This window comes from Dermochelys coriacea, chromosome 7 (assembly GCF_009764565.3).
Source record: "Dermochelys coriacea isolate rDerCor1 chromosome 7, rDerCor1.pri.v4, whole genome shotgun sequence".
In the NCBI taxonomy this organism is placed as follows: domain Eukaryota; kingdom Metazoa; phylum Chordata; order Testudines; family Dermochelyidae; genus Dermochelys; species Dermochelys coriacea.
The window spans coordinates 93,216,552-93,236,305 of NC_050074.1; the positions used below are offsets into that span (position 1 = coordinate 93,216,552).

Here is a 19,754-nt window from a genome sequence, read left to right on the forward strand (position 1 = left end):
CTAGTCTTACCCTATGGTACTGCAGTATCGACCCAGAATTGACTTTGGTTAGATCAAAGGGCCGGATCCCACTGAGATGAATCCTGCACTATTTGTTTACCCATCGACAGATTGCACAATGAATGGATGTGCCTGGATTAAGGGGACACAACCAGACTTTCAGCATGCAAATAAGGACATTGTCTTTCTTAAAATTGTCAATTGCATCTTTGTTGTTTCTATTAGAGCAATCCAAGTGCCATTCTGTTACTGAAATGTGCATAAGGTATTTGTAGTATCTTAAGTGTGCTGCAAGTCATAGCCAAAATCATGACGTGTATAGTCAAGATTCAAGAACTACAGAACATTTTGCCTGCCTGTTAGAAGAGTTTTCTGGTCCTAATGTTGATTACACTAGCAAAATGGCAGAATGCTCATTCCATGTGTTGTTGCAATTGTCACATATTTACTATTTTACTGATTATTGTTGTATAAATGATAGCGAACTGTACTAAAAGTTATGGATTATACCTTGAAAATATTTTGTATAGAAAATATATTTAGAACAGTGGTGATTTTGCCACTACATTTTTCTTGTTAAGTTTCTCATGCGTCCAGGTATAGCTCTCTCATGAGTGTGCAGCAGTCCTTTTGCAATGAATGAAGATTATCCTTACAACAATATTAGAACGTAGTAATTCAACTAAGCCATTTTAAATTGTCTAAATAGATTCTACCAGTGTCACCTAATAGCGCACTAGCCCTCGTAAGTGCAAAATTGTATGATTGACCTAGAGATTGGAAAATGATATACAACTATTTAGGATAATGGCAGCTGGTCAAATTACATTTCTTTTAATAAAGTCAGTGTAAAAGTGAGGTTAAAATAATTTAAATGTCCAATAAAAAAGCAGAAATTCCTGTCTGAAATTACACCATATGACAAATATTTATATATCTTTTGTCACTCTGTTGCCATTCACATTAAGGATTTCTTTTTAAGATTGGGTTTAGATGTGGCCGAGTGTGGCATACAATAGAGTAAAATAATACAAACTAACATATTTCAAAATACACAGCTTTAATGGCATTAAATTTCTGCTATGTTTATCTGGAGTTCAGAACTATTGCAGATTAATTTAATTAGTTATTGTCGCATCTTAAAGCTAGTTCCATAAAACTAGAGGTAATGCAATGTAGTAGATAAGCAGTCTGATGAAAATAGGCTGCTAGAGGCATTTTTTTTCTCAGACCTGGTGGTGGTGGGGAAAAATGTGATTTTTGCCTTGGGTATCACAAATATAATGGTTCTAGTGAAGAAAATTGTATTAAGATTTCTGGTAACATTGCAGGGAGCATTATATTTCATATATTTTCTGTAGTCTTCCATTGTCTTTGCTCAGTTTACAAGTCAGAGTGGGTTTTTTATTTCAAACTCTGCAGAGATACTTACAGTTCAATACTTGGTATAATTTCTACTTAATGCACAGCTACTAGCATTCCTACTAACTTTTATACGACTTTATTTATACAACAAAAAGGAAACAAATTGACTTTCAGAAGCTACTATAGAATGAACTACTCATGCTTTGAAAATCAAACAAAAAACCTAAATAAAAAACCACAGGATCAAAGCATAAAAGATAGACGATGGGAAATAGCTCCTATAGAAGTTTGGTGTCAGTACAATTTATATGTGTCGGGCATGCAAACAAACATGCATTTATGGGTGAAATGCTGGCCCCTGAAGTCAATGGGAGTTTTGCCATTGACTTTAGTGACAACAGGATTACATCCTATTTGTAAAAAGAAAAGGAGTACTTGTGGCACCTTAGAGACTAACAAATTTATTAGAGCATAAGCTTTCGTGAGATTTGTATTTGTACACACTGAGTCAAATCCTACCTTTGTGTTCCAAAAGACACAATAACAAGGGGGGTAGGGACATTGCCCATAGCATTCTGTTAAGGAATCCTGCCATTTCAGATGAAGATTGAATATAATGTGCTGACACAGGGTGCCATGGGAAACGCTCTGATACTCCCTTCTGCAGGCACAGTGTGCTGACTGGTTTTGGAGCTAGTTGGGTCATACAGTTGATAGCAACAGATGCATTTGCTGGTTCCAAAGGCTAGCCACCTCTTGCCCTCCCAGTCCATGGCATGCTTCTTCCCAGTCCCTGGCATGCTTGTTGGCAGATTTGACAAGCTGCTCCATGTTGGTAAACCCCAGAGCCTTAACAAATGCAATGGTACTCTTGACAGACACAGAGGTCTGCCCATATGGATCAGCTTGCAGGAGCGGGATTCAAATTTCTATTGCATATCAATGTTATGTGCATCATACTAAATTCCTTTATAAAGTAGCAATAGGATGTTATTTCTAAATATTTACATGTATGTACAAATGACACCTTACAATTTTTATGCCCTTCACATCATAGAAGTATTGTTGATATGCCAGGAGTATTTTCAGGTTGGCTTCACGTTAAAATGAAAGGTTTATTTCAAAGCTTTTGGTTTCAGTTTGTCATAAAATTAATAGCAATATTTCAAGCTTAATTTTTAGTTGATATGGGAGACTCAATGTATTTCTTTAGTTGTGTATTTGCTGGTTTTGTACATTTGGACTGGGAGTTTTAAACAAACAGAAGGACAGCACAGAATTTGTCTGCAGTGGTGTTGTAGCCATGTAGTCTCAAGTTAGGTGAGGTAATATTTATTGGACCTACTTCTGCTGGTGAAAAACAAGCTTTCAAGCTCACAGAGCTCTTCTTCAGGTCTGAGAAAAGTACACAGTGCGTCACAGCTAAATACAAGATGGAACAAATTGCTAAACATAAGGAGTTAACACATTGCAAGAGATCATTCAAGTCATTAAGTGAGCAGTTAACACCCCTGCAGTCATGGGACAAAGGAGGACTAGTGGAGCACAGATGGTTATAATGAGCCATAAATCCAGTGTCTTTATTGAGTCCATGATTTTTAATGTCTAGCAGAGTTGTGAATTTTTTCCAGCTTTTGAAGGTGTTATGCAGACTTCCTTTGAGGATGAAGATAGGTCAGATATGGAGTGATTGCTTTTTGAAAGGTGTTTGGTCATGGGTGATAGGGTGTTTTTTGTCTTTTATCATTTTTCTCTGCGAGTTCATTTGAGAGTATAGTGATTGTCTGGTTTCACCCACAGTTGTTAATGGGGCATTTAGTGCATTGGATGAGGTACACCACATATTGTGTTAGGCATGTGTAGGACCCATGGTGTATTGTGGAAGATATTGATCATTATAAAAGTGGAGATATGTCATCCGGGTTTTGCATCTGTTGTTCTGGCAGGGTCTAGTGCCACTTTGAGTTGGTGTATTCTGGTCTGTGGGGAGCTTGCTTCTGATGATGACCTTGGTAAGGTTGGAAGGTTGTTTGAAGGCCAGAAGAGGGGGTTTGGGGAAGATTTCTTTCAGGATGTGGTCCCATCGAGTATGGGTTATAATTATTTAATGATTCCCTATATGGATTCCAATGTGGAAACACCATATTACCTGTGGGTAAACATTTTTCACAAATATTTTTCCCACTTTATCTTGAATGATCTCTTGAAACATGTTAACTTTTTATGTTTAACCATCTGTTCCATCTTGTATTTAACTGTGACAATTTGAGTATCTTTCCCAAACCCAAAGAAAAGCTCTGTGAGCTTGAAAGTTTGTCTTTCATCAACAGAAGTTGGTCCAGTACAAGATTTTCCCTCACCTACCTTGTCTAACACAAAATTGATCACTTTGAGTCCATTCTTAAGGCCATGCCATAGAGAGAATTTTGCACCCAACCAACAAATTCATATTGGATTTAGCATGGCCGCTGAAAATTCTTTTTACTCTATTATGAGGGCCCATGAGTGACAATGAATAGAGATTTGAATGTTTCATAAAATTTTCTGCATTCTAAGTTCAGGAAGCCAAAAATTTGTCTTGCTCAGAATTGACAACTGTGTTATTTCATGGTTGGTTTGTTTTTTAAATCCAGCTCAGAACTGAATTAGGGAAGTCAGATCTTTTTCACTGTAAGTTCAAAAACTAAGGACAGATACATTTTCAATGTACTTAGCTGAGTATCCTGTCTTTCAGTGCTTTTATAAACATATGATCTAGCTACCTACAAGTATGAAATTCAGATATGAAGGCATAGTGCCTGCTTGTGGTTTGGTTGAATGCTTGTCCTAGGGGTTAGATGCCAGCCAGATTGATATCTATGTGGGCAGTTTGAATAACACAAGTGCTGTCTCTCCTGCACTAAATTCCTCTTTTCTTATACTGCATAGGTGTGACGTCTACAGATATGTACGTGTGATTATCCCTGTTGATACATTGTGCCAATTAAAAAATAAGACAAGTGTTAGAATAGTCACGTGCATGTACAGACACTTTTGAGTGCCAAAGTCATATTAGAATGCAGTGGGAACATGGGTATTCAATGAAAATCACACAGCGTCTCCAAATAAAACAAGACACTACTACATACAGGCATGATTGATGTGGACATTTAAATAGCAGACAGTGTCTCACCACTGCATAAAGTCAATCAGGAAGGAAGAATATAGCTGAGCCCACAATAGTTATTCTGCAATTATCCATATTGTTGGTTCCCACCTGCAATGGGGGGTGATCAGACCTAAAATGAGACACTTTCCCTAATTGTACAACCTTTAACTCTATCCCACAAGTTTAGGGTTTTTTTCTAAAATGAGAGCCCAGAAGTTACATCCACCTCCTTCCCCCAGATAGCCCATTAATAGAAGTCAAATGTAATGCCTTTTGTTAGACTAGAAATCTGTATGCAGTATATGTCCTCTAACATATTGTAAATTAAGAGTTTACAGAATAGGATCTTGTAAGATCTCAAAAGCATATATAATACAAATCTATTAGATTAGCATGAAATGTGCATTACATTGTGTACTATTAAACTACCTTGACTAAGGGCCCAATCCTGCAAACACATGAATAATTCTTATTTGTCTGAATACCCCACTGTAGTCAGTGGAATTTATCACTACAGTAAGGATTATTCAAATAAATGTTTTCAGAATCAGACCCTAACGTATGGTGTGTCAGATAGGAAACAATGTGCAACAAAAATGTAACTATATTCTTTTTAATGACATTTTATAATGTAAATTATTTTGACTCTTCTGGTTTTACTGAAAATGTTATTTAAAGGAAAATGGTGGATTACTAGTATAGAATATCTTTTGGACCCACTTTATACATTTTAAATGAGAATATTTTTCTGTGTATTATAAATGGTCTCAGTATTTTCAGTAATAGTATTTCTTAATAGAACTCTACATAGAAGAATCTTCCTTCAAGTAAAACAAGCCGACATCAAAGAAGTATTTTCTTTTAATTAGGCAGTTTAAATATGGGCAAATACGGTATCTCACATACTAGAAACTATTTAAAAAAGATGAGTCTTATGTTGAGTCAATTTTATTTTCCCCTAAGCAATAATCTTGAATTCTGGATCCTTATCTTTTTCCTTAGTCTGAGATATTTTGGCTGTACTTCTCTTGCAGATTCCAGAGGCAATTCAGATTTGTCCATTGCGGTTTAGGACTTAAATTCACTTTCTGCAGCAGAGTGGTAGACAGGGCTCCCATCTTATCCATTGCAATCCTAGCTTTTTAAAACTGATTTTGTGACAGCAGCAACCAAAATCTTTTGCTCTCTACTCTCCCATAGTGAACCAAAATTTGTAGGGCTTTTCTCCCTAAATGGGACCACCCACTGAGCTCTGTTGCTCTATTTGTTTTCCATTTCCATATCACCACAGAGGTCAAGAGGCAATCTATTTGCCATAAGGTCTGAGGAGCCACAGAAGGGCATTCCATGGAGTTGCAGCAAAACCACAAAAGCCAACTCAGCCAGACACTAAGGGCTTGTGTACACAAACATTTAATTCCCCGCAAACTGCGGTGTGAATATACCCTACACTAGCCAGCTCTCGATCCTGCTGACAAGTATTAACAGTTCATTAATACAGTTTCATTTGGTTAATTAAAGAACTGTTAATGCACATCAGTTAGTCCATGGCAAAATAAGGTGGGGTAGATTCACATCCCAGCTTGCCACAAACTAGAGAAGCCCTAAGTGATTGAAGTCCTTGACAGCATAGTTATTCAGTGCCAATTCTCTGAGTTTCAAAACACACCGGCATAATCCTACCTGGAGAAAAGCTTGATACAGTGCTATCCAATTACATGGACTAGCCAAAGTATTCACTCCCACTTCAGTCAAATTGAAAGATGTAAAGGTCCTTTTATTCCTATCCACAAGGCGGTAAGAACATAAGAAGAAAGCCCAAACCAAGAAATGAGTCCAACTCCTCTTTCCAGTTCATTCAGTTTGATCAGTCAAGTAGACCTACAGCAGTTTTCAGTCAAGTAGGCCTACAAAGCAGAGTATTCCCTTTTCCAGAAACCTCATTCTAATTGATTTCCAACAGGTAAGTTCAGAACCAAGTGAAGCAGAGATTCACTCTGGAGTTCCAGACTCCTCCACATCTCTTTTTCATCCTCTTCAACCTCGCAAGACAACTAAAAACATCAAATAATCCTGAAGGAGATCTCACACCTAAAGGAGAATGTCCTAGTTCAGTCAGACAGTCACCTGGAGTAAGAAGCAATAGAACTTGTCCCTCAAAGGTTTAGGACTCTGCTTCATATTCTTCAGAGTAAGAAAAAGATGAGGAGAGTCCAAGCGATCTTAGACAAGGAAAATGAACAGGTTGACAAAATAGAAAATATTCAGATAGGAGAATTTTCTGAAGCCCTCTCAAAGTATCATTCACCTAGGAGTTGAATGCAGCATTACCAACACAGGAAAGATTCAACATAGCCCACGCACTGATCTTTAAGATGTGCGTACTTGCAGCCCCTTGGTCTTCTGGCCTTGTACATAGAGATTACACCTAGACAAGAGTGCATATGGTATTTCATCAAGGATTTCTCTCATGAGCCTGGAACTGTCACAACAAGAGATGCGTAGGAAAGCAGATACTATCCAGAGTTTCAGAGTAGCAGCCGTGTTAGTCTGTATTCGCAAAAAGAAAAGGAGTACTTGTGGCACCTTCGAGACTAACAAATTTATTTGAGCATAAGCTTTCGTGAGCTACATCCAGTGAAGTGAGCTGTAGCTCACGAAAGCTTATGCTCAAATAAATTGGTTAGTCTCTAAGGTGCCACAAGTACTCCTTCATTATCCAGAGTGTTTCAGTGATTCATTTGGTGGTGATGGGAAGTCCATATGATTGTAACAACTTCCTTCTGCAGTCCGGATCCCAAAATCCAGACCTCTGGTATCAACCTTTCAGGATGGGGAACACACCTGGAGCACCACAATAAACAAAGTTAAAAAAGCTCCAGAGCATCAGGTTCCCAGATTTGGGAGCCTTCAGGCTGGCTCTTTGAGACTTCAGCGCTTGCCTTAGGGAAGGAGCATGTTCTATTTCAATCATGACCATGGCATATATAAATTGACGTGAGGACATGAGAAGTTCAAGTCTAAATGCCAAAGTAATGCAGATTCCCACCTGAGAATAAACTCATCTATTTTCCAATAAAGCAAGCCACATAGGAGCTGTCCACAATGCTACAAGCTTTCGCAATCCAGACCTTTGAATCAATGATATATAATTCCCTGTATTTCCTTACAGAAAGGTTATGCGTCATGTCAACCAGAAGAGTTTCAGAAAACATTGCTTTTAGAAGACATAAAGCCTTACTACATCTTCCAGGAAGACAAGATAAAGCTCTTTCTATTCTAGAGGCATTCATAAACAAGGTTAACCCATCAGTACTTCATGGGAGATCATTCATTTTGTCTAATACCTCGCATTTGGAGAGGATAAAAGCATGGCATATCCTACATGTGAGAAAAACAGTGAAAATATACCTTAGTAGAACCAATCAATTCAGAAAAATATTGATTGTTTTGTTTTTGTCCATAATGCCTGGGCTAAGCCAGCTAAATTCTCCATAGTCAGGTGGATCTAGTCCTGCTTCACCAAAGCATATTCAGCTGTAGACAGATTGATTCTAGAAGGGATCAGAGCCTACTTAACACTTTCCAAGATGGCTTTCAGGGCAGAAAGAGCTTGAGCCTCCACAGAAGAAATCTGAAAAACTTCCACCTGGTCATCTATCAACATTTTAGTAAAACACTAAATCTATTTGCCAGGGAAGGCTTGATCTTCCCTTCTCAACTGAAGCATCCTTCTGTGGGAAAGTGCTCCAAACAGTGATCCCAGAATAGATTAATGCTACTAATTTTAGAGAAGGGGAACATTTTCCTTGTCTTACTCATCTTTACTTCCCAGCTAATTTTTTTCCTTACTACTCACTACATCCCAAATGTCTCAGATGGATGGGAGGGAGAGGTCAGGATCTTTCAGATGGGATTTCTAAGTAGAGTTTCCTTTAACACAAGACATTCTGCTGGTGTTTTTACAATGGTGACTTCTGAATCCAGTCATTACCATTAAGAAGTTTGTTTCCTTTACTAATAAGCAATTTAATGTTTCTATACAGCTCTGGAAGCACTTTAAGAGTGGTGGTAGGGGTGTGGAAAAGCTCGTAGACTTGAGCTGCCTCTTGTATTTGTAGAAAGAGAGGCGCAGCTCTAATGTTTCAGACTTCAGGAGAGGCCAGTCCCATAAGATAAAGATTCCATGATTATATTAACAAACCAAAGAGAGGCATTAGATTGAATTTGCATATTGCTATGATATATGTACTTTTTCTTACAGTAAACTTTATATATATATATAAAGTTTACTGTAAGAAAAAGTACATATATCATAGCAATACGCATATATATATATATATATATATATATATATATATATATATATAATAATTTTTTCTAGCAGATATTTTTAAAGGGGGCTTAATACGTGACATATAAAAGGATGGATGGGATGAAAATAAATTGTTGCTATTTTTTTTTCCCTTAAGGTGATGAGCAGCAGGCAGGGTTTGGATTAAGAGAGAATGGTGTAGTATATAAAATTCTTACAAGGGTAAAACATTTTTGTGCTGCTGGCTATCGTTTGTTTTCTATTGCAAACAAAGGTGAAGCAAAGATATTAACTGTCAAAGTGAGAAGCATTTATTCTGTGGTGATATTCTGGTCCTATAATTGTGTTTTGTATTCTATCAGGTGATTAGCAATGTAGATGTTGCCGTTGTGTCTGAGGGATTTTGGTGCAGTATAATCAGTTGCTCACTGTACCTTTTTCCTGGAAAACTGAATTCTGATTGACTTAAATTACTCCGTGCATCTGCCTATCATACATTTAATTTATTCATAAAGTTTTTTTTAAAGACTATATTTTTATGACTTATTTGCTTGCCTAATAGTTATAAGGGACTTTTTAATGCCAAAGGTCAGCCATCAAGAAACTGACGTGGAATAAAGCATTGTCATTCTCCGTTGAGGAGTGCAGCGGACATCTAGTTAGTCAAGTGTAATGCATCTGGTATCAAACAAACATATGTTACTGGTGGTAACTGTTTATTGCCAAACTAGAGTTTGGCATACCTGTCAATTTTTGAATAACAGATAAATTATGGAAATTAGCTTAAGGATTGAATTTACCAGTCATGGGTAGAAAGAATGGTCCCTTCTAGGTCATGGGTAATGTCTGTTAACAAAAAGAAGCATAAAGGCTTGCATTACTGATATCTGTGCTATACCTGGTCTGTGAACTAATAAAATACTTCCATGCACTGTCAATCTCATAAACCTTCTGAAGCACAAAATATTCACCAAGATACTTTTGGGTTTTCTAGCTGTAGCTTAGTGAATTTTTGGAGGGTAAAAAGGATAGACTTGGAGGATCATGCAAAGATGTTAAAGTACATTTTACAGATTTTATAGCTATTTTTTTAGCAAATGGCATTGCTTTCCATAACATCAGACTATTGATTAGTAAAAATATCGAGGTTATTTTATGTGTTGTGCAGTAAAAATAAAAAATTAGATAAATCTCTTGCATTTCTTTTCCAGGATAGTCCTGAACTAGATTGGAAAAAACAGAACAATTATTTAAAGAGATTTTAAAATCTGTCACTTAAAAAATTGCAGTAGCTCTTATTTCTTTTCTTTTCTTTCAGGAGTAGAAACTTCCTGGAATAAAGATTAAGCAATGGATAATTTTGTAAATATTTTCCCAAATGCAAACTCAAAAATATTTTGCATTTTAAAAAAATCAATGCAAAGCCTGATTTGTTAGATGTTCCAGGCTACTGAATAGTCTGTATAGAGTATTCTAAATCACATTTTTTTGGATGGGGGCCTAAGTGTCCTTATATAAGCTGTGATCCAAGTAAAGATAAGAAAGGAGCTTGTGGTGGGCAATAATTCTTCCTTGCATCTGGTCAGTGGCTATCAGTTTTTAATACAACAGCCCTCACAATACTTAGAGATCATAGAACGTATTGTAATGTTATGTTGCTAATTTTCTTTTAAAATATAAAATATTTTAAGCTTTTTGTCAAAAGTGATAACACCTTATTACAAATAAACCTTTTTGTGGTTGTAAAATTTAGCTTATAAATCATTCAAATTGAAGTGAAAAAAAATACCAGGTCATTGTTAATGACTTAGTCTATCCTACTACTAAGAATATATGTATTTTTATAAAGGAAAAGCACTTGTAGATATTTAATCAGTCCAATATCTGTTTGTTTTGAAAAAACAAAAAGCTGCTTAGAGAATCACTTAAATATTTTTATTTTTGTGCTTAAATGCATTCTCAGTTGATTTATGGAATGTTTATTCTGTATAAAGCTGTATAGTTGTTACAGCTGGGCTAAATGCATTTTATACCTGGACTTAGCCAAGTATATCTGACCATGCTACAAAAAATGTCTACATTATCAATAATTTGATTGCATAACATATAATGACGGTGCTGTTTTTTCATTTTTGACATTAGTTTCTTCCTACCTTATAACATTCCTACTTTATTGTATTTGTTGTGATACAGCAAATTTCATTGTGAGGGTCACATTCCAATGGATGTTTTAAGGTATACAGTATTTACATAGTCCATTTACAGTTTATGCAATCCATAAAATTATCTAAAATTACAACAGATTTGCTAGACATCAGTATTTAATAGCAAATTCCCTACTGAATGAAAATGACATACCAGATATGTGAAGCAAATAGTATTTTCTTAGTGCAATGGGACATATCTGATTCTCGATATTTTTGAATTTTAGGAAACTGCTGCTGGAACATATGCATGTTACAACTGCACCTTTTGAATTACTAGAACATAGTAATTTGTACCAACCGTACTTTTAAACTACTTTTTTGAAAACACAAAAAAACCACGATATGACATTAGGACTTAATCTCATGGAACCATGGACACTGAAATGTTGAAATTGCAATGATGGCTGAAATGCCATTCTTAACCCATTTTTTGTGCCAGCTTGTACTGTAGTATATCTAACATCTAAAAGAACCCAGCAACACACACACAGCATTCCAAATGAATTCTACCAGATCACTGTTAAAGACAGATGGCCAAACTCTGATCTCAGTTCCACACGTGTAAACCCACAGTCTTCACGCAATGGGACTCTGCATGGGTCCTCACTAACAGATCCTCAGGCTGGGTCAGAGCTCTAGATTTGACTTTAATGGTATTTCTTTGCTTTTACATTCATGTAGCTTAGACTTGAATAGGGCCAAGAGTTCCCACTTTAACTCTGAATTTCCTTACATTTGTGGTGTCTGTCATATCTCTAACATTAGTCACACTTAATCTTTTATGTTCGTTTTCCATAAGTTTGTAAAGTTTAGTAACTATAAGCCCAGAAGTCCACAATAAATTACAATATTACAATCCTAAATGTGTGTAGATATTTAAATAATTAAATAGTAAGAGGATTTTATTCAATAGACTGCAAATACTTGGTAAAACCATTACCATATTAATATATGTACGCTTTTCTTAAGTTCCTAAAGTAGTCAGTATTTTTTAAACATCTTACAATTTGAATATTTTACATTTTTTAAATTTCTTGTTAAATAGCTACTAATAGTATGTCCATATTAAATCAATGGGGGCTCAACATCTCAGGGTCAACAAAGTAATATTTTAGAATCTCAAACCAATTTGTTATAAATGTAATATATATGTAAAATATATATTGCAGCCCTATATATTTTTTTAAATAACCAAATGAGTATTTTTATTAACAGTGTATAAAACAAGTACTGTCGTTTTCCCTCTGCTCTGCCAAAGGTCACTCTGGAATATTCTTTTCAGCTGAGTTATAACTCTTTTAAAAAATAGAGGGTTGTCCTGAAAAAGGATGATAAACCCATAGCTACATTAGAACAAGTGAACGCTTCTATGATTAGGTACTGAGTTGGTACTAGCCTTCATTTGGCAAAATCGGATCTGTGTTGTATTTTGATACAGAGAGAATTGAGTTTGTTTGAAGTTATATCTACATTTGTAAAGAAGGTAAATTTTAGTACAATAACTCATGCAAACTCTGTAAATGGACATTTTAAGAAATATATTTGATATGTAACAGTTTCTTATTGTGATCGTATGTATGCTTCAGTACCAGTGATGTTAAATTGAGTGTTTCATGTAATTGTCAAGAATATCCACGGCACCTTCATTTACTGCTATAATAAGTTACAATTGTGTAAGGTCCATATGCTGCAAGATGCCTCTGGCCCAGTTGAATTAATCCTATGAAAAATCTAGATGAGCAAGAAGTATAACTAATCTGCTTACTAGCACTGAATTGCTCCTTTCTGAAAGCAATAAATATATTCATGTTGTAACATCTGTTGTGCAGCCTACAAATACAAATTGTTTTGTTGCATTTTGTTTTCTATATAATTTATTTTGTGCAATAAAAAGTTTCTCTGGTTTCTCTGACTTTTCTCTAGATTGTAAAAATCTTTGAATTCACATTTCCTAATTTCAAATCTAATCATGCAGGCTTTATAGACCAATTAAATGGCAGGTGCCTTGCTTCAAGGAGTCTCTCTTTTTGCGATACTTGATTTAACGCTCAATCCTATATGATGCTTAGTGCCTCCTAGAGGTGTGGTGTGTCCTGGTCATTGATGGCACTCAACTAATCACAGGGTTAGGCTTTAAATTAAATATAACACAAGAGTTGACCTAAACAAGGGCAGAAGAGATAGGACATGACAGTGTTAGAGTGATAAAAAATCAGGACTTTTAGTAATCAATTAATGTAATATTAAAATGTCTGAAGAGTTTCCAGAAGTGAAAACTTCATTCAGAATGTAGCTTTGTAAAAGCCTGCTTTTAAAGTTATGAAATACCAGTGCTCAAAACCAATTGGAAATGGAACTCTATATATTTTTGCTAGATCAGCAAGCACTTGTTTTATGTAGAAGATTGTTGAGTGTTGACTTAGAGTTACTACCAGCAACCACTTAAATGTATAAGTATTCTACTGTATGTTAAACTTCCTCTAGATGAGTGTTTCTCAACCTTTTTTATACCAGGGACTGACTTGCTGCCTTCCTAACTGTATCAGAGAGATCTCAGGGACCGGTTGTTGAGAAACGCTGCTCTAGATGACATCATATGTACGGCCCTTGAATTTTTATGAAGTTTTAAAAAAACTGTATGGAAGTTCAAAAATTACACTGCTTTCTCCCCTACAGTAGAAGACAGGATGTGCAGTAACCATTGGTGAAGTTATGCTCTAATTATTTGCAGTATAAACAAAAAATTCTTATGTCAGATCCACAATCCTGATCTCAGAAAAGTGGCAAATAGGGCCTGAGGGTTGAAACAATTAATAGGTACCTTTTGATATTTTTACATGCTCCCAAATATTAATAGCTCCAGATCATGTTTCAGATGGTAGAGTTCCAAACCAGAGGTCATCAACACACCACCTTCTCACTTAATTTGTTAGAAATTTGCTTAAAAGGTTAATCTCAGGAGTGCCAGCTATTCTACCCTTTAGGTGAAATAAGTCCCACTCTTCCACCTTATTTGATGCGAGATTGGTAGGAACATTTCAATCAATGTGTTATGTATGTATAAATCTAATGTTAACATTTCTGAACTAAAGAACCTAATGCTGATTTCTGGACACTCCTTAGAAGTTCTAGGTTCCATAATTACCATAAATAATCATGTGCTATGTACAGCCCTGCCCCTGTGTGTTTCGTGCTGTGGAAGAAGAAACTATCTACATCAGGGGTTCTCAACCTTTTTCTTTCTGAGGCCCCACAATATGCTATAAAAATTCCATGGCCCACCTGTGCCACAACTGGTTTTCTGCATATAAAAGGGCCGGCATTAGGGACTAGCAATCAGGGAAATTCCCCAGGGGCCCCCACAACGTTAAGTTGTTCAGGTTTTGGCTTCAGCCCCAGGTGGTGGGACTCAGGGCCCTGGTCTTCAGCCCCATGCGGTTGGGCTTTGGCTTTCTGTCCTGGGTCCCAGTGAGTCTGTCAGCCCTGCTTCATGGACCCCATGAAACCTACTTGCAGCCCCCCAGGGGGCCCATGACCTACGGTACTTTATTTTTCTTAGACCAGCATTCTGAAATCTCCAAATCATAGACACATAACTCTGAATAAAGTTCAAAATGCATATGAAATATTGTTTATTTAGATAATTTTAATGTGTTCCTATCTGAGCCTCTTGATGCAAGTCCAGATAAGTGAAAATTACATAGAAGTTCACATGTACCTTAGGAATAGGGCTTGGCTCCAATGATTTTTCATTAACATCCAGATCAGTAAGATTGATTTGATTGATGAGTCTTTCTATTTTGCTTTTATACTTTATTGTGATACAGCCATGAGATGTAATGGTAAAACATTTGGGATAGAAATTTCAAAGGCGCTCAATGTAGGCCTAATTTTGCCCCTATTTAAGTCATTGGGAGCTTTACCATTAACTTTAATAGAAACAGAAATAGGCTAATAAATACTGAATGGTTTTGGAATACCCATCCTTAAAATACAGAGTTATCTTAAGTATATTTTTAAAATCAGAGTATATAGCGTGGGTGTGCGTTTTACCATACAATAAGTATTTTACAGTCACTTATAACTTCCAGAGCAATCCTTTAAAATGTAACAATACGTTTGTAGGTTTTTTCATAGTTACATTTAATTTCCCTTTTACATTCTTTCCTTTTGATTTTGTTACAGTGTCTCCTTGAGTTAACCTGATATCAGTATTGTTCCTTGTGATTGGGTGTATATTTTCTAATTTCTGTTTGTTAGGAATTTCAAGAAACTAAAAAAACCCATCAAAAATAAATGTATACATACATACAAATTATAATCCAGCAAGTACACCACAGGAGAGAGCCCTTGAGGAAGATGAGAAATCCCTTATTTACTCCTGGGGGGAATTCTGCACCTAAGCTTCGTGCTGAGCCTCACCCCCCCCCCCGAATCCCCCTGATCCTCCCTGTATCTCCCACCACTCCACAAGCCTCACTCCCTGCATCAGGAGCCCCTCACACCTGGACCCCCACCCCACCAAGCCTTACTTCCTCAGGACCTAAACCCCCCGCTAAGCCCTAACCATCTTTACCTGGACTCCTCTGCAGAGTCCGATTCCCCCTGCACCCAGAACCCCCCAATGAGCCTCTGTGCATCCAAATCCCCCCTGTACCCTGACCCTCCATTGAGCTGCCTGCACCCAGATTGCCCCACACAGAACCCTGGTACTCTTGAGGGAATTCTGCATCAAAAATTAAAAATTCTGTGCCAAATAATTAAAATTTTTAAAATTCTACCAAGTTCTGCATATTTTATTTGTCAAAATAATACTAGGACAATAACAATATAATCACACCATTTTTAAGTATTTTGGTAATTTGTTTCACAATACTTGTCAGCAAATAGTTGAAAATGGTGTGATTATACTGTTATTTTGACAAAATATGCAGAATTTTAAAATGTGTGCAGAATTTTTAATTTTTTGGCGCTTCCCTCAGGAGTCCTTATATTCTGAGTCACAAATAGGGGGATGCCACTCATGAGGAACTCTGTCTATCCCTGTTATGGTCAAAATCATGTCAACACTACCTCATTGTCAGTGATCTCAATGGCTGCTCATAAATCTAAAGAAATAGGTAGGGATACTTGGTCTTCATCCTTGCCAGAAGATGATCATCAAACAATAAGATACGCACAATTTCCAAGCTCATAATATATTCAGGGTATCCAGGAAATCTGAAGACTTCAGATTTTACAGAATTGCATCACCACACACTTCTCAATATTCATTAAAGAGGAATATTAGAGAAAGGTCAATAGTTGATGAGATTCTCAGCATTGCAAGAATTTTAGTAAGAGCCTAGCAAATCCCCTTTCTAGCACTATCCTTCTGAAGGGAGGCATTGGAGGATTTTTCCAATAATGGACTCTCTGCCTCCCTACTGGACTTCACAAGCCAACAAAAACATGTGTCCACAGCTCATAGCCCAGAACTCTTCAAACACTTCCAGAAACTTTGTAATTGACGCTGACTGAAACTAAATCAAAGACACTATATTTGCATCCTGTCCCACTCCTCTACAGCTATGATTTTGCCATTCAACTTGGAGTGATTTTATGTAGGTAATAATCTCACAATGAGAAGTGCTCCACTCTGTAAACTAGTGGAGATAGTCTGGATTCACCAGGTCCTGTAGCACCTGGAACAGTTCTTTCCCACTTTCTCTGTCACAAGCAATCTGCATATCTTGGTGCCAATGGTGTGCATCATGATACAGAAGATAAAGGACTTGGCTGTAGTGAACAAAAGGGATATTTTATTTAGAATGATGTAATGTAGCCTATATTGCATGGTGCCACCATGCATGATATAAGCCCTGGTCTACATTAATCAATCCTACAATGGATTGTTGACTGTAATACAGCGAGTATGAAGACAGCCTTTAAGACCATTTGGCATCAGCTTGTGAAATTTCTTGTAGACTGTTGGAAGCAATTTGCATCTGCTTATCTAACCTGGATCCATTCCCTCACTGAATGTGCTGTATTTCTCATCCAATTTAGTGCAATGCAGCTATCTATTTCAGGCATTTTTAAAGCACTCATAGTATCTAAGTACATAACACAGGGCCAGATTGCACCAACTTTACTCATGCTGAGTAGCACTTGACTCCACAAGTAGCTCATTACTTTCTTAAAATGAATCATGTATTGTCTCTCTTAAAATGGACCATTAGCTCTGTTGCTTGAAAATATTCCCTTCTTGGGAGTTCTTCCTGGGTAATAAAGCAAATTTTAACAAATCAGTATCATGAGCCAGCAACGTGCGGGAGCTACACCTAATTAGTTGAGTCCCCTTTAATACATTTTCTAGAGGTGCTCAGATACTATGGGTGCAAAATAAGAACCTAGACACTGGCAGAAACAGCTGGCTCCAGGTCAGTCTGTTGCATTTTGTTTGCTATATCAACTGGATGAGCAAGGGATTAAAATATCTCTTAATATGTAGTCATGCAAAATCATATCATGTTGAGAAAGATGTAGGTGAGGAAAAGAAAAAGAAAGGAAGGAAATTGATTCACATGGAATTCTGACACTAACATAGATGTTTATGACTGTTAATGAAAATACCAGCACTACTAAAAAACCTTAGAAGCCACTTAAGAAAGTGGGGTGGAAGAATGGGAGATGCGTGCACTTTGCCTTTTTAAAATGTTAAGTTTCTCAAAGATCAGTGAATGAAAATCATAAATCTGAGAGATTCATAGATTCATACATATTAAGGTCAGAAGGGACCATTCTGATCATCTAGTTCGACCTTCTGCACAGTGCAGGCCACAGAATCTCACCCACCCACTCCTGCGAAAAACCTCACCTATGTCTGAGCTATTGAAGTCCTCAAATCGTGGAGCAGAGAATCCTCCCTCAAGTGACTCGTGCCCCATGCTACAGAGGAAGGCGAAAAACCTCCAGGGCCTCTCCAATCTGCCCTGGAGGAAAATTCCTTCCCGACCCCAAATATGGCAATCAGCTAAACCCTGAGCATATGGGCAAGATTCACCAGCCAGATACTACAGAAAATTCTTTCCTGGGTAACTCAGATCCCATCCATCTAATATCCCATCTCAGGGGATTAGTCCTATTTACCCTGAATATTTAAAGATCAATTACTTACCAAAATCACATTATCCCATCATACCATCTCCTCCATAAACTTATTGAGTAGAATCTTAAAACCAGATAGATCTTTTGCCCCCACTGCTTCCCTTGGAAGGCTATTCCAAAACTTCACTCCTCTGATGGTTAGAAACCTTCGTCTAATTTCAAGTCTAAACTTCCTGGTGGCCAGTTTATACCCATTTGTTCTTGTGTCCACATTGGTGCTGAGCTGAAATAATTCCTCTCCCTCTCCTGTATTTATCCCTCTGATATATTTATAGAGAGCAATCATATCTCCCCTCAACCTTCTTTTAGTTAGGCTAAACAAGCCAAGCTCCTTAAGTCTCCTTTCATGAGACAAGTTTTCCATTCCTCGGATCATCCTAGTAGCCCTTCTCTGTACCTCCTCCAGTTTGAATTCATCCTTTTTAAACATGAGAGACCAGAACTGCACACAGTATTCTAGGTGAGGTCTCACCAGTGCCTTGTATAATGGTACTAAAACCTCCTTATCCCTACTGGAAATGCCTCTCCTGATGCATCCCAAAACCGCATTAGCTTTTTTCACAGCCATATCACATTGGCAGCTCATAGTCATCCTATGATCAACCAATACTCCAAGGTCCTTCTCCTCTTTTGTTACTTCTAATTGATGCGTCCCCAACTTATAACTAAAATTCTTGTTATTAATCCCTAAATGCATAACCTTACACTTCTCACTATTAAATTTCATCTTATTACTATTACTCCAGTTTACAAGGTCATCCAGATCCTCCTGTATAATATCCCAATCCTTCTCCGAATTGGCAATACCTCCCAGCTTTGTATCATCTGCAAACTTTATTAGCACACTCCCACTTTTTGTGCCAAGGTCAGTAATAAAAAGATTAAATAAGATTGGTCCCAAAACCGATCCCTGAGGAACTCCACTGGTAACCTCCCTCCAACCTGACAGTTCGCCTTTCAGTAGGACCCGTTGCAGTCTCCCCTTTAACCAATTCCTTATCCACCTTTTGATGTTCATATTGATCCCCATCTTCTCCAATTTAACTAATAATTCCCCATGTGGTACGGTATCAAACGCCTTACTGAAATCTATGTAAATTAGGTCCACTGCATTTCCTTTATCTAAAAAATCTGTTACTTTTTCAAAAAAGGAGATCAGGTTGGTTTGGCACGATCTACCTTTTGTAAAACCATGTTATATTTTGTCCCATTTACCATTAACTTCAATGTCCTTAACTAATTTCTCCTTCAAAATTTTTTCCAGGACCTTGCATACTACAGATGTCAAACTAACTGGCCTGTAGTTACCCGGATCACTTTTTTTTCCTTTCTTAAAAATAGGAACTATATTAGCAATTCTCCAATCATTCGGTACTACTCCTGAGTTTACAGATTCATTAAAAATTCTTGCTAATGGGCTTGCAATTTCAGGTGCCAATTCCTTTAATATTCTTGGATGAAGATTATCTGGGCCCCCCCGATTTAGTCCCATTAAGCTGTTTCAGTTTCGCTTCTACCTCTGATATGGTAATATCTACCTCTATATCCTCCTTCCCATTTGTCATGCTAC

At 37.0% G+C, this 19,754-nt stretch overlaps 1 protein-coding gene across 4 annotated transcripts in view; it reads left to right on the forward strand.

Moving 5' to 3' along the window:
• The window catches only part of PCGF5 (polycomb group ring finger 5), a 105,187-nt gene extending 104,265 nt beyond the window's left edge, over positions 1-922 (forward strand). For all 4 annotated transcript variants that reach the window (XM_043519781.1, XM_043519780.1, XM_038409774.2 and 1 more), the window contains one exon: positions 5-922. In XM_043519781.1, coding sequence (XP_043375716.1) covers positions 5-52 — 48 coding nt within the window. In that variant the 3' untranslated portion in view covers positions 53-922. The remainder of the gene's footprint in view (positions 1-4) is intronic.
• The last annotated feature ends 18,832 nt before the right edge of the window (positions 923-19,754 follow it).